The sequence below is a fragment of the Genypterus blacodes genome, unplaced genomic scaffold, assembly GCF_046128005.1.
Source record: "Genypterus blacodes isolate CSIRO-AG114 ecotype Tasmania unplaced genomic scaffold, CSIRO-AGI_Gbla_v1 ptg000044l_1, whole genome shotgun sequence".
Classification (NCBI taxonomy): Eukaryota; Metazoa; Chordata; class Actinopteri; order Ophidiiformes; family Ophidiidae; genus Genypterus; species Genypterus blacodes.
In genome coordinates this window covers 8,234,773-8,250,055 of record NW_027466857.1, presented here as the reverse complement: position 1 = coordinate 8,250,055, position 15,283 = coordinate 8,234,773, and the positions used below count along the sequence as shown (strand labels likewise).

General features: G+C 41.9%; 3 protein-coding genes and 1 non-coding gene across 5 annotated transcripts in view; 3 read left to right on the top strand and 1 right to left on the bottom strand.

Annotated features, from left to right (window-relative positions):
- Window positions 1-299: 299 nt before the first annotated feature.
- nkrf (NFKB repressing factor) lies at window positions 300-5,288 on the top strand. Of its 2 annotated transcripts, none has more exons than XM_076149030.1 (3): window positions 300-375; window positions 1,059-1,183; window positions 1,927-5,288. In XM_076149030.1, exons 1-3 carry the CDS (start codon window positions 371-373, stop codon window positions 4,179-4,181), a joined length of 2,385 nt encoding a protein of 794 aa, XP_076005145.1. In that variant the 5' UTR covers window positions 300-370; the 3' UTR covers window positions 4,182-5,288. The 2 variants fall into 2 exon arrangements, with proteins under 2 accessions (XP_076005145.1, XP_076005146.1); XM_076149031.1 differs by having other exon boundaries at window positions 318-683.
- Window positions 5,289-5,361: 73 nt separating this feature from the next.
- On the bottom strand, window positions 5,362-8,986 carry LOC142999449 (ubiquitin-conjugating enzyme E2 A). Its single transcript, XM_076149037.1, has 6 exons — window positions 8,754-8,986; window positions 7,596-7,676; window positions 7,381-7,406; window positions 6,696-6,785; window positions 6,470-6,558; window positions 5,362-6,342 (listed from the first exon to the last, which is right to left on the bottom strand). The coding sequence occupies exons 1-6, from the start codon at window positions 8,795-8,797 to the stop codon at window positions 6,214-6,216; spliced, it is 459 nt and encodes a 152-aa protein (XP_076005152.1). The 5' UTR covers window positions 8,798-8,986; the 3' UTR covers window positions 5,362-6,213.
- A 613-nt stretch (window positions 8,987-9,599) lies between these two features.
- Window positions 9,600-9,671, top strand: trnae-uuc (transfer RNA glutamic acid (anticodon UUC)). Its single transcript has one exon. It is a non-coding gene; the product is annotated as a tRNA-Glu (tRNA).
- Window positions 9,672-9,921: 250 nt separating this feature from the next.
- The window catches only part of elf1 (E74-like ETS transcription factor 1), a 32,071-nt gene continuing 26,709 nt past the window's right edge, over window positions 9,922-15,283 (top strand). Inside the window, exon 1 of the mRNA XM_076149034.1 lies at window positions 9,922-10,704. The gene's annotated coding sequence lies outside the window, so the exon portion shown is untranslated. The remainder of the gene's footprint in view (window positions 10,705-15,283) is intronic.

The following is a 15,283-nucleotide window of genomic DNA, read 5'->3' as shown; positions in this document are numbered from 1 at the left end:
TTAAAAGCTGTTTCATCGTAACGGAGTATTGTGCTTAGATAACCGAGATAAAACGAGGACGATCCATTTTAGAGGAAGACTAATGTATAAAAATAAGGAAAATAGGTCAGAATACTAATTTAAAAAGGGTTAGTGTGGACTCCCCGGGTAACCGTAATCTGGCTCCAAACTACACACCCAGCTTCCACTTTATATATTTGCTTCATGTATTGTTTTATTTAGATTTATTATCAATTGTGAACGACTTCATGTGGGGTAGAGCGGCAGCAGCAGTCAAATGTGCTTCGCCTCCGAGTGTCCGGCGGCAAAGCATTGTGGGCCAGTGCGGTGACAGACGCCATGATTTTGCCGATGCTGGACCAGAAAATGGATGCTGTATGCAACTTCACTGTGTTTTTGTAGCTTCTCTTGGGTTTTGTACTGCACTCCAACTCTCCGTCTGTGTGTTTGATAACCCAAAAGTCCGCGTCGGTTACTTCTAAGTGCGGGTAGACTTCCACAAAAAAAGTTAATATCAAAAGTCGCTGTTGAATGGGAACTAGGTTAGCTACATCCTGCTAACGCTAGTTAGCACAAGAGGCTAACAAGATAATAATTGCCGCCGGTTCATCTTAAACGTATCTCCGGTTTGTTGCCCAGCTGAGAGACGCGTACGTTAGTCCGACCAAGGCTAAAGGCTGAAGGTAAGAATGTGGCACAATAAATAAAATGAAGGTTATTGTAATTTGTTGCGGTTGAGCTTGATGAACGCATTTCCGTGTCAGATGGCCGGGATGTTGGACCGTCGGCCTACTGCGTCACCCTTTGAGGGCCTTGTTTTGGAATGACAAAATGTCACTACAAACGTTCCTGCTACGTGTATAAGTTCGCTTTTCGTCCAGGGAAAAACGGTTTATGTTCTTGTAATGAATGCTGCTCGGAGTGTGGTGTATACAGGCGCATGTTTGGGGTTTCTGCGGCCAGCATGGAGTATTAACCCGTTATGTACACACGCCTGAGCCTGCATGTTTAATCTGTGTTAATTCTCCTGACAGACTTGTGATCCATTTTCCAACTAGGTATGGCCCGGGTTTGACTTGGACTGTGCTGGTGATGGCAGAAGGGACGGGCATTGGCGAAATGCCCTCTTTTGACCCAAGTCATAGTTCTGAAGCTAAAAAGAGACATACTACTTCGGATGGCAGTAAGTGTTATGATGCCTGTCTGTCTCTGTATGCTACACACGTCTCATAATGTCAAACTTAAATGCCACACTTTGCTTGTAAATGATCAATAACTGATTTGCGGACAATCTAACCAAACCATGCATCACTTAAAGCTTTTAGATCTATCTTGGAGCCCAACCGATAACAGATTTTTGGCTCTGGTGCACATGCTGATTATTTGGCTCATTGTTGACAACCTGTATTATCATTTAAAGTCCTTCAGAAAGAACAGCTGACTAATCAGAATGTATTAAAATACTCGGAACAAGAACAGATTTTCTCACATGATATAAAATCCAATTTCAAAAAATAAGTAAATATGTGGATTTCAAGTAAAACTCCTGAATGTTGCATCTTAAAACAATATAAGGAAGGAAATCAATTAAAAAAAATTAAGCAAAGTTAAATATCATCTTGCATTTTATTCTCTTCTCAATAAAAATATAATTCAGTTTTACTGTCATAGCCATGACATCCTCGCATACAGCTGGCAACATGTACCACCACATTCTGATCCTCCTCGACTTCCTCTGAAACACAAAGTCCTGCCCCCAACATTCAGTTGAACACAGAAATTCACCAACAATGGAAGTAATTTTTCTGTTTTTTTTTTTTTATCCCAATGTTGATGAAGTAAAGTGTAGTCAGCTGTAACAGCCATACATAAATCGGACATCCTTTTGGGTTCCTAATAACTCTTTTATGTGTGCCTTGGTTGCAGGAGACGAGCCCATGAGGAAAATGCCTGTGTCTAAATTCGGTCCGAGGCCGAGGTTTGAGCCGGTACACTTTGTCAGTGGTGGTAGTAGCGGAGGGCCTGGCACCGATGAGAAGGAAAACGACAAAGATCGCAGGAGAGGCGAGCCATACGGTGGGAGACAATGGGACTTGCAACAACCTTCCTATAGCGGTAGTGCTCGAGGTCACGGCTCCTCCTCCATGAAGCCTGCTTTTGACAGAGTGCCGTCATACAGTTCTGACTCTTGGGGTTCCCATAGAGATAGGGACAGGGATGTATCTTCAGGTGGTACAAGTGGGTTAGGTTATGGAGGAAGGGGTTCTAGCTCAAATTATATGGAAAAAACACAGCAGGACTACACAGCCAAGTATGACACCACTCGAAGCTCGGAGTCCTTTTCTCAGCCACAAAGATACAACGGATATAGGGGAGGGAACAGATCAGGTACCTGGGATGCAGGACGTCAAGGTTTAGGCTTTGGACATCAGGACAGGCCATCATCGAACAGGCCATTCAACAGAATCTACAACAGCCCAGGCAGCAGCAGCCCCCTCTCTTCATCGCAGCCCCTTGCCATACCCCAGTCAACAGTGGATGAGAAGCAAAGGCTAGTTATAAATGTGGCTTCTGCCTTGGCCGTTTCGTTCAGAGACCCCATGTTCATGACGGGAAGTGACTCTCCGAATTACAATTTCATGTTGAGCCGCAGCATCCAGGCCTGCAAGACCAATCCCGAGTATATTTATGTCAATATGAAAGATATTCCTCATGCTGACCTGCCGAAGAACAGGAAAGTACCATCGGACGGTTATGCTTGTGAACTGAGATGTCAGGCCGTGTATCTTGCTACTGGGTACTCCGGTAGTAAAAATGGAGCCAGGGACCGTGCCTCTGAGCAGGCTGTAAAACTCTTCCTGAAACCAGTGGAGATCCGCGTTGTGCAGCGTAGATACAAACACTCTATTGTCAATGATATGGTTGTATGCCAGGTGCAGAGCCCGACCCCGGCCTTTGTACCGCCACTCCGTAACCCTGAGGATAAACCAACGCCCAGCTCCAAGGGCCAGTATGAGCCTGACAAACGCAAGCACTGGTCTGAGTTTGTGGTTATGGAGAATGCTCATGACGCCATCTGCATCCTCAATAACTCTGCAGCGTTTAATCGCATGAAGATTGATTATAATTTCGACCTGCTCCCCAATTGTGCTTGGCTTTGTAGCGTTTTCCTCCAGGATGAACTGGTAGCACAGTCAACTGGAACTAAAAAGAGCTCAAAGCATGCTGCAGCTGAAGAAGCAGTGAGGAAACTTCGCCTGAATCAGGTAGAACAACAGCGACAGAAGCAGCAGCAGCAACAGCAGCAACAACAACAACAGCAGCAACAACAGCAACAGTCACAATATTCCAGAGGAAATAATCAACCAGTTTCCTGCGGTGGACGCTTTGGACAAGAGGGTGTCAAAAAGAAACATCTGAGTGAGTTGGTTATCCTGGAAAACTCTGACAACGCCATCTGCATCATCAATGACACGGCTCAGTTCAACAAAGTGACTGCTGATTACAAGTTCACGGTTCTTCCTGACCATCGCTGGAGGTGCGAAGTTTACTTGGAAGGACAGTATGTAGCTGCAGGTATCGGCCCTAAGAAAATTGTGAAGCACGTTGCTGCAACCGAGGCCCTAGCGACTCTGAAGCAGACACAGGCTGTGGTGAAATCCAACCTAAGGAAGGAGGGTCACAACGACGCCATATCCCGTTCCCAGATCCTGGCTCGTTCCGGGGAGGAAGCCACACGGCAGGAGATTAAAGAAGACAACATCGGAAACCAGCTTCTTCGCAAGATGGGCTGGAAAGGCGGTGGTCTGGGCAGAGACGGGGAGGGCATCGCAGAACCTATCCGAGTCAAGGAGCAGTTCTCCAGGGAAGGGTTGGGCATGGACACAGATAAATTTGGAAATCAGCTCAGCAAGCGCGACATTGACGACATTATCCGAAACTATGTCAGTTCAGACCGTCAGGACGACCTGCGTTTCTCTACTGACCTCACCAATGACGAACGCAAGCAGATCCACCAGGTATCTCAGAAGTACGGCCTGCGAAGCAAGTCGTACGGACAGGGCAGGCAGCGGTTTCTGATAGTCAGTCGCAAAGTACATAAAGACCAGCTCATCGGTCAGCTTCTACAGGAAGGGCAGGTGGGCCGATACGAGCTGGTGAAACCTCAGGCCTCCCACTGATTTGCATGCAGAGCTCCAAAAAGAAAATGTCATTGGCTTGGACTTCAGAAAAAATCACACTTGAGTATAACTGCCATGATTATTCTTCTGTGTGATGAACACTCATTAATAAATGGGGATATTTCAGGAAACACCTTGGTGGTTTCTGCATTCCTTTGCCATGAACTATAATTTAGCTTTAGCAGGGGCTTTAAAATTGGAAATATACTTTGTCTCTTGTCTTCTGCCATTCCACCCTTCCTGTTTTTTTTTCTCCCCCCACTTTTGCACAACACGCTTGTATTGAGTGCTTTGTGTTATGTCCTGATGATGCTTCCGTTACTTCATGAACTAAAATGCGGACAAGAGGGTTTGTCACCAAAATCGACTTTGTTTCCTGATTGCTTAAAGAGGGACTCCACAGTTAATACATTTAAATTCATAGTGGTCATGGGGGAACACTCTTCAGCATGTGAAAGCAACAGATGAAGGCTTTTGTAGCTGTGAAGTCAGAGAAACTGCCCCGTATGACACACAAGACAAAATTGACAATTAAGGTAGTGATTCTTCTATCTTACTTTTTTGGTTCTCAATTTCCTACATATCAGATTCCAACAGGAAGTTCATTCCTGCAACATCATCCTCATCATGATAAAATGGCTTTAGTTTTCAAGTACCAATAGAAAATAATTTGATGTGACATAAATGGTCAGTTTGCTCTCAATCAAGAAAGTATTCATGCTTTTGTTTTCCCATGCAAATTGGTGTTCCCCTTGACTACAAAGTTGAATTTGATTTGTAAAAGAGACGGTGTAAGCATACTGGAAGAATGTGCTTTTCACTGTTTGTGAACAATGAAGAAAGGGATGAAAGGTGTTGACGTCCAACTCTTAACTAGGTGCTTATTCCAGTCTCACTGTAGTGGCAAGTTCTTCGTTCTGCAATGTCTGCTTTGAACACCTGGAAACCATTCTAACAGAAGCAGCATCCGCAAGTACAAATCTACACGTTGGAAAAGTGTCAGCTGTGATCTTTGTTAAATGTCAGATGTAATGGTTTATGTGAGTACAGTTAACCTGTCTGCTTGTTTTCACAGCTGTAATAACTAAATAAATTAAAACAGATAATCATCAATGGGCTGAACTTAATTGAGATGGATATTTTTCTACTTGATAAGTAAAAAAAAACAAAAAAAACAAAGTGGTGTATATTTATTTTATTTACAAGAAAATGTACAGTTTGTTACATGGGTTACTGGTGCAAGGTTCAATCCAACAACAAGACACCATCCTGTTCAAACAGTCATCAGCTTATTCATTATGACAGCTGATATGTAAGATTGGAAAACAGCATAGAAATGTTCTCACACAGCCTTCAAATGTCAGCATTATGAAATTCTCTGCATGAAACAGTTATGTGCTTAGAAAAGTCTTGATTTCTTTGTGTAGGAGGGGAAGGGGCGGAAGGAATCTTATGCCATTTATAAATCAAAAGGCAAGTTTAACAAGTGTTGTAGGGAGAAAAAAGACCCCCAAGGCAAAACTTCAGTTATAATCGTGTTCAGCACTATAAGTGTCCACGCCTTGTAACTCTCACTGATACCTCTAAAAGGCACCAAACCAAAAGGAGTGAGCCCACTAGATAATAAGGGGAAACCACCCACTAACTGCTTCACTTTTCTGATGGCGTCTACACTGCAAACCACACTGCAAACACTTCTAACTGTCACATCATCCAGCCAGTATCAACAGGTAGAAAAGTGACAGATTGCTATTGCCTTTTTTTTTTTAAAGAAACGTCGGGGCATGTAGCAAGTAACCCAGATATAACAAGGTACATTAACTTTTAACAAACATACGCTATTGCCCAACGACAGCATTCGGCAGGAGTGAATGCCACAACACAACAGCATACAAATGTAGCAACAGTTATGGGACAGACAAATATACTGAGAGGGATTTAGAGATGTGTTGATTTATTTCCGTGAGAACTTTTTCTTTTTTGTTTTTTATATCTGGGCTGAAGTGACTGTTCGATTCGAACGACACGTGGGTCAACAGTCACGCCAACTCTGTTCAACAATAGCAGAAACCCTCTTCTCATACTCCCGCTTGTTTTCCTGGTACAGCTGTGCTGCTTGGCTGTTGGCTGGACTGTTCGGGTTTGGCTCATCCAGTAAAGACTATGAATAAACGACAAAGAATGGCAGTGAGCAGGGTGTGTAAACAGATTTGATTACATTATTCCAGATGTTAAGTCATTGGAGGTCTGGACATCCGTCACACACTTGCAGCAAAATGTTCAATTACCTGTATTGAAGTTAAGATTGAAGAGACATCATAGGTTGGACTCCAGCGATTCTGAAGTATATCTAAGCATATGCTTCCATCTGCATAAACTGCAAAAGAGAGTACAGAACGTTAAGGGTTATTTCAGATAATACAGAATACAACATCATTTCATTACAGAGCAGATAACTGGTTTCAGGTAGTTATTTATACTCTTATGGTTGCCAAATAAATGTGTCAAACGTACCATTTGGATGAAACATTTTGGAGACAAATCGCACTGTTGGAGGCTTATTTGGATATTCTTCTGTGAATTCAATTGTAAGTTTGAAGGTTCCTAAAAGAAAGAATAACAGCATGAGATGTACAGAGCCTAAAAATACTGCACAAAGCAAATGAGCCAACTGGTGAACTAAGCAGGGTTCTGAATGGCTGAGCATTACAGCACTTTAAACTGCTGGGAATGAATGCATGTATCAGTTCTTCAGAGTATGATTGTTCTTGGTCTTAAATAGCTCTGTAGAATTTTTTTTAAATCATTTGAATTCTATTCCCATGCAGAAGCACTGAAACCCAGATACTCATAGCAAGATTTCTTCACATAAAGCCCCAAACAGTTCACAACAAGTAGCATGGGGTGATGAAGACACAGCGGGGACACAGTCTTTTATGTCCAACAGAATGGCTCGTGTTCTTGGAAAAATGCCTCCATTCTTGGTTTTCTAAGACAATATGTGTTAGACCAGGCCAACAGGTTTGTGGCTAAGAAATGCTGAACTTGAGCCTCCGGACCACAGACTCCAGTTCAGCATCGTCACTATGCCTGTTGAACTAACTGGGAATTTCCCGCAAACTCAGACAAAAAAAACAAACAAAGGCATCCAAAAACAACCAAGAAAATGTGTTTCTTTCAGCAATTAAAAAAGACTTACCATCTTCGAAAGGTGTTCCCTCTGGCCTGAAAGACAAGAAATACAGACAGGCTCTTTGTAAAAACATCCTGCTGTAATCTTTGCATCTCCCATCTTAAACTGCTTACAAACCCTGCAGACATATTCTATGACGTACAAATAAATCATTACAGTCTTAAGTGTAAAAGACTAAATCTCCATCATTTTAAATTTTTAATCAAACAATCAAGACTTACCCAAAAATGACAGCGTTCCATACCATGATATTGTTTTCCGATGGGGCCCCACTAACCCCAGCTGGAGGATCTTCTTGCAGCCTAGTGAGACACAGTAAACACAATGGATGAACACCGCTCATGTCATAACAAGGCACAAAGGTTTATTTTAGACTGAAGCAACGTAAACAGAAGTCAAATTTTCCAACTGCTAGACATAATAAGCCTGACTTATTGTGTAGGCTTCACATACAAAAACATGTCAGCTGTGTTGTCTCAGGTAAAAGACTTTAAGGAACCAGATGGCTAGAATGGGCTCGGCCTTAGTTTGCCTGGCAAATAATATGCAAGACTAGAATTACAACAAAAAAAAGGACAATCTGGGACAGTTGAGCTCATTGTTTGGTTCCCCATCATGTGTCGACATCAGCAAATCGAAAATCAATCGAAAGCAATATCAATACATACATAACCACAATGACAGCGTTATGATATCAGACTAGTTATCACATAGAATGTTATACTGGTGCAACATTGTGGTAGTTCGTTGCCATTGGAGATCTGTTCAAAGCACTACAATGTTTCAATTACACATTAAAATAACTCTCACTCTCCTGTTGCATAGGGGTTGCCAGGTCTGGATAGTTGATAGGTGACATCACTTAGATACGAATCGTATTAAATAATGTGCTACATGACTAATCGGACCTCTTAGCCTGGCTGAGAAGGGCCACTGGTTTAAGTACGGGTGGTAAAGTTACTCATTACACGTAAATGATAGTTATGGAGCAGTAGAACGTATTGCTGTTACTTGGGATAACGATATCAACAACGAATAACACAGAGAAAGGAGTCAACATGAGGCAAATACCCCCCGGCTGCTGAGCTAACAGCGCCTCACTAACCAAGGTAACGCAGGCTAAGCCACCTGCTATCTACTGTCTGTTCTTTGTCAATAGCAAATCAGTTACTTTGTTGTTGTCGGCCGCTCAAAATGAGCAACAACAGCCCCAAACACAAACACACATTCCACCACACACGACAAATATTAACATTTCAAACTGTAACGATCTTTATGGGTATAATACAATCCCGTGTCTGCTACAGTTAGCATTAGGTTGCTAACAGTTAGCTAGAGCTAGCATTGTCGGCTCTTTCGGTTTGTTTTTCTCCGCTTACCGTTTGAAATCTCTCATTAAACGTCGTCTTGCTGGAGTTGACATTCTGTTCACACGGGACCCCAAAGCCTTGACATAAACCTTTATATGTTTCGTGTCAGAAAATATTATTTTATGGTAGTATTATTTGAACACCTAGCCGGCTAGCTAACGATTTGGGAAATATTTGGCTGTGTCGGTGTCTCAGGGCGATACCACTATCAGCGGGGAGAGGGGTTTGCGCCGCTTCCTCTGAGACCTGTAAGGCAAGGGACACACCAAAGTGCGACTACAGAGCAAAGCGCGTAGAATGGAGCGGGGTGTTGCTATTCACTGTAACAATGCATCTGGAAATAGGCTTGTGCTTTTTACGTTGCTAATGCTTTCCCGTCTTGTATCTTGTATTAGTCCGGGGAAAATTACGTCATATGTTTATCGTCCATGTAAATGTTCTGTGCCTTTACGGTACAGAAGATCAAACGTTGTATATATGTGGGATGGGATCGTTAAATACCTCAATTTATTCTTTTTCCGTGTTACTTTGTCGGATTTTTATCCAGATAACAGATTCAATTAAACAGTAAAAGGGAAAACTGCGCCATTGCAAAGAAGTATCTTTCGTTGCAGCTTGTATTCAATTTGCAGTTACACTTAATGTCCACTAGATGGTACCTACCTACCAAAAATGGTAAAAGTGGTTTGTTATAGCATCATAGAATAGGCGGAATAAAACGAACGTTTTGCTATCAGTTATCGGTGTCGGACACATGCTTTACGTTATGGACGGATTTGACATCAAGTAAATATGCGTGTGGCTCTTGGTTGTCTGACTCTTCTTATACTCAGTGTCTCGACGTTATGTCAGTTGTCCCATATGGTCTAGCGGTTAGGATTCCTGGTTTTCACCCAGGCGGCCCGGGTTCGACTCCCGGTATGGGAACAAGTCTTTTTGCATTTTATTTGGCACATTCAAACAAGGATGGCAATTACTAAGATAAGATATGATACAATATTAATCGTACCTTCCAATTATAACGTTGGTATTTCAGTACTTTATCACTATTCCCAACGTAAATGTTAGTAGTTGACGTCACAATCACATGTATCATCTCAGATTCTGGTCAACACTTCAGAAAACAGACCCCGCCCTTTGAAGCGTTATCCTCAACTGCTCCTGTATGGGTTTGCACAAACCCGGAAAATGCGCATCAATATTTTCTACTATAATCGTATAACTCGACTTTGAATAAGGAAAAACATTTTGGGTCCGCAACTCCGATGGACTTAATTGCGTTTTTAGCGGTAGCAAAGAAGACCATGTAAAGTCACACCTGTGACGGCCTAACACTCAAATTAAATATTAATAATATTGTCATTCAGCGTGTCGCTTAGAAACCACTTCGTTGAGCTTAGCGAAATGTGGTTATCTCCATTTCACAGTGGAAGATTACCCGTGTATATACGGTCGATTTCAAAATTGTTAATTTAACATTTCTTCTTTTTTCCACATCGTACATTTCGAAAAGTAAGCAACTTTAGTCTGCTTACCTGACGATCATTATTTAATAACATTGTTTTGTTTTTGTTTTAGATTTTCTTCAAATTCGCTTACAATTTCTCGCTAAAGTTTATACTTCTCAAACCGTCCTGACTGCAGTGGGTCTACCGTAGTCCTAAAGTACAGCCAAACTCTGGTGCCAGGCCAATCATTTCCGAGGAAAATGTGACTGCTAGGAATTCCCCACGCATCAGCCCTGCCGGAGAAAACTGCAACCTTGTGTCAGGAAGCCCACGGAGACGATAGAGGAGTGTGTGAGTGAGTGAGTGAGTGAGTGAACTGTCCGCGGACTGTACGATCATGTCCACTGTCTAAACTGTTCCCGGGATTATCACCATCCGATAATGATTATTTCAAACGTCGTCGTGTTTTCGTGAGGACTTGTGAAGATGTACTGATGACAACTTACACCAGGGTAAGTCTTCCTACTGAGTTAAAGGCAGGATTTAATGTTGCCTATTAGTCATAGCCCAGAGTATAATGTTTTGAATCGGGGTTCGGTTGAAATGTTTTCTTTTCCGTGGGCCTTCAAGCTTATTTTGACCTTTCTTGTCAAAACTCAGCAGGTAATACTTTATGGCTATTGTATTGATTTGTTTACAATAGCCCTTTCAACGCCGATATGACACATCATTACTGAGAGCTTTTCCTGGCTACAGCTGACAAAGCATGCTGAACTCATGATGTGAGTGATGCCCTCAGCATGTACACAAGCCGCTGCTCTGCTCTGCCTACTCCATAGATGTGTGTTCCTACCCTTTGTGTGACTCAGGCATGTGACTGGAGTGTGGAGAAGATCCTGACCATGTTTACAGCTCTGTCAGATACTTATCATCCATTCTCTTACTTTAAGAGGTGTATCTACGTCATTTTGGGGCATTTTCCCTATCGTCTTATCAGGATAAATAGTCATTTACTATATCCTAAGATGGATTCATATCGATTTAACAAAGATATCTTGACCCTCAATTTGCTTTGTCAGGTGTGGTATCCTCTTCCAACAGCTTTCCTGTAGTGGCTGCCATGCCAACTATGTAGAAGTCATGGAAAATGTGACTGCAAATGTTATGAGTGAGCATTTGGGGGATTTATAGGGATTTTGGACACATTTTTTCAGGCTGGAGTTCACAAGTAAAACGCCCAGCATGTGTTAATCAGACCCCATAGTGTTCCATAGTGTGTTATTCACGTACCAAAGTAGCCCGGGCTGAATATATGAACGAAATACTTGCAAATCCTCATTTAGTTGTTTCTGTTTCTTTGTGAAGGAAGTTTTTCACACTCGCAAATATTCTAATGGCTCAGAAAGAAGACACACATCACTTACATCGCTAACATATCAAGAAATGTCATGTATTTGATCAACCCTCTTCTGTGGTGAACATAAATGTTTGCCAGATGTTTACATTTTTGGGCTAAGATGCTTGTATCAAGGGAGAGACCAACAAACCCTCAGTGGCTGACTGCGATCGCTCCCTTCTGAGAAGGCACTTATGACGCAGAGGGAAGGGGAGAGTTATGAGCTCTTACTTGTCCATCCCACTAGAGATAGGACCAGCTGGACCCACTAACCCTTCACCCACCCTTTTGCTCCTCCTCCTCCTCCTCCTCTCTGTCTTCCCTTGGTGGGAACACTGGCAGAGGCTTGTGGATAATTGGAAACTTCAATCAACTGTAAGCAATTACTTAGTACAAGACTTCCCAAATATATTTAGCCTGTTTTGTGGTGTCATCTTGTTTGCTTCAAGCATGTGTGTTCCTTGTTTTTACAACAGCCGACTGTTCCTCAGCCCATCCTGTGTATCCAGGCCTTGTTTTGGCCTTTTCACTATACACAGTACAAACCAGCATGCCTGTGAGTGATATGGTTTACGGTTACAGTTGTTGTGTGTTTGTGCACATTCGGGTAGTAGTCTGTATGTAATTTCCTGAAGCTTAGTTGTCGTGTGACACAGATGTCACCATCAGCAGTCTGAGTAGCATGATGATGACTCGAGGACAATGAGGCCTGTGCTGCATTGTGCTCCATTTACTGCTGAGGACTCTTATCAGTGTTCAGACCTCAGACTGAGACACCTCTTGTCCAAGATCTGCCAGGCAGACTTAATGGGCGTCTGGATATTGATTTGACTGCACAAGAACAAAGATTGAGCTTTTATGCTATTTAGAAAGCAGTGCTTCAGCCTCACAATGGAGCTTTCAGAGTGGCCTTCTCAGAGACAGTTAAGGAGAATACAATAACAGTTTTCCTTTTCAAATTGCCACATTGGTAATATGTATAAATAGCCAAATCTCTTTGTGACAATCTGAGGGGATACCTGAGCACTTAAAGCTGGTATGAAGTATTTTTATCCAGGGCACAGAGTGAAATGGATACATAAATCTATGATGGCCCTCAGTTTGGATGTAATCCCACAGTGCGAGAGTGTCCACCAATTTATAAACCCCTGCACACTGTTCTCAGTTTGATGAATGAATAGCATAACTTTGTGAGGTTGTAATGTAATGACTAAACTCAGGTGTAAATTAATGTAATTTGGTGCTTACAGAATAGCCACAAGGTGGCAATGTTCATATGCCTTGGCCAAACAAACAATCATTTCAGATGGCTGAAATGACTTGCAGAAATGAGGGAACCAACTTGTGAAAAGAGAATTAAAACTGTTGAACTTCCTCTTTTTTGTGTAGAAAATATCCCATGTTAGACTGTTTCTGTTGAAAGCACACAGGGGAACTTCAGTTGCTAAAGTTCCTTAATTGTAGTCTGCTGTTTGGACACCTCATGCCTTGACATCTGAATAGCATTTTGTCAGACATGTTTGATTGTAAGGCAGCAGCACTGAAGCAGGGCCAGTGGACATGACGTCAGAGAGAAAGGAGAGACGAGGGAAATTCCACCTGTAACCTCATTCTGTGTGCTTGCTGCCTATCTCACCCTGAAGCATGTGACTCTGACTAGTCATTCCAAGATAGTTTCGCCATGAATCCATGCAGTGTGATGACGTAATTCAGTATTGGTGTTAAACATTCATTTAATGACTATTTATGGCCTATTATTAGAACATAGTATAGGAATCCTGCTTAACTTTATTTGTGTTTGTGACAAAATGAAGTTAGTAGAGATTGTGTCTGTGATATCATTTGTGCTTTATGCTAACAAAAAGTTAATCTCAACATGTGACTTATCTTCAGGGAGAACTAGTGTGCGTTTCAGTGTTTTGTGTCCAGTTGGCAGCATGTTTACACCATGAGATTACTTTGATATGTTTAAGGTAACTGCTCCATGTTGGCACACACAGTAGATGGTAATATGCAGTATCAGTATTTGCATTTCGGAGTGTTTTGGTTAGTAAAACCTTAACTTGAAGTTTGTTGACAACACAGTGACTGACTGATAGAAACTGTCTTCATCTGCAGTGTGGCACATTATTCACCATGTCCTTTCCATGTCACTAATGATCTGGCGAATGCTTCACAGAGGGCCCTTGCCAGTCAACCTAAGCACTGTTGCTTGAATTCAAACAGGGAGCTTTGTCTGATGTGCGCAAATTGCTTTTCTTCCCTTAGCTGAATTTTAAACCGAGTGCGTCAAAAGTGACATCTTAAGCACAGATAAAGTGGACAACATTTGAAGTTAACTCTGGCAGTTTGAAAGGCAGATGTCTGTTTTTCTTTATATCTCTAATTTCTCTTGACCCCATTGTGAAGGTCTCTCTCTCTCTCACACTCTGTGTTTGTGTTTGTATACTGTAACTCAGAAAGGGTCAATCAGATTGCCAGTAGAGGGGGAATGTCTGTGGCTTGGTCTTTCTCCTGATATGGATCTGGATCTGTACACAGATTCCAGAATTTAAATTAGTAGCAGTAGTAGTTGTGGTGTATTTCCCGGTACGTTACCCTGTATTGTAGAAATTCAAACTTTCAAAAAAAAAGCATTCTGTATCAGCTGCACCTTATGGTTGCAATTATGCAGTATTTAATCTTAATTAAATGTTCAGTGTCGACCAGGATAATGCGATGATAAATCTGTTGAGTCCACATGAGAGAGAGGAAATAAAAATTCACTTTAAGGCGATTGTACATGGTTTGCTGATGAGAAAATGCTACGGAGACAGCTTCATGTTGTCACGGGGACATCACTGTGAGTGGATGGAAATTAAGGTCATTAGGTCAGCATCAAATACCATCACATTACACTCATGCTAGTGTTCAGAACTGTGTGAGAACAATTGTAACTGCATGTTAACATAGATCATGTAGTTATGCTTCCGTCGCAGGAATCTCATTGGAGTAATTAAGAAGTCATGTGTGGGGTCTGCACTTGCTGATTGCTCTTGTTTTTGTCTATATTTTGGAGTGACAAGCTGTCCTCAAGCTTGGTGAATTATTTAAATACACACAGCCAGTGGGTATTATAATCCAGGCCCAGAGTGACAGAGCAATATGCTGTTCGAGCCTTCTGGCATTTTATTAATAATGAGCACGAGATAAACTAGGACTCTTGGGTTGATAAAAACTGCTGGCTCCCATCTTACACAGGAGCAGGCAGGAATTAGCTTGTGTAACACAGAAGGGAATACACACAGGATTCTTAAATGGCACTATGTAAGAAGAGGAAGTTTCACTGGATACAACGAACGCTGTCGTCCTTGCTCCTGCCTGTACAGAGGTGTGTTGTGGATGATCTGGATTGTTGGCTGTTGTCTACTTGTTTAATATTCATAAATTGTTGTGTATATGTGTGTTTGTTGAGCAGCAGTTGGCCTAATCCCACTAGACCTCATTCTGACACCAACTAGTCCTTGTCTATCTGTTTAAAAGCTGTTTCATGTCACCATCTCTAGAAACAAAGTGCCAGGTAAAGTTATTAGTTTACTATTAGTAGACTTCAAACTAAGTTTTAACACCGTAGCAATATAGCATGTCCTTATTAAGTCATTTGCAAGCGTGTGCAAGGTCCATGTCATGTATCAGTCTAAATAAAGTCAGCTAAA

Bases quoted from the DNA above. Each gene is read 5' to 3' on its own strand.
- LOC142999449 (XM_076149037.1), bottom strand. From the start codon at position 8,797: ATGTCAACTCCAGCAAGACGACGTTTAATGAGAGATTTCAAACG. The intron at 7,677-8,753 runs GTAAGCGGAGAA...GTGTCTCACTAG, and splicing joins TTAATGAGAGATTTCAAACG to GCTGCAAGAAGATCCTCCAG. The intron at 6,786-7,380 runs GTAAGTCTTTTT...TCTTTCTTTTAG, and splicing joins GGGAACACCTTTCGAAGATG to GAACCTTCAAACTTACAATT.
- nkrf (XM_076149030.1), top strand. The intron at 1,184-1,926 runs GTAAGTGTTATG...CCTTGGTTGCAG, and splicing joins ACATACTACTTCGGATGGCA to GAGACGAGCCCATGAGGAAA.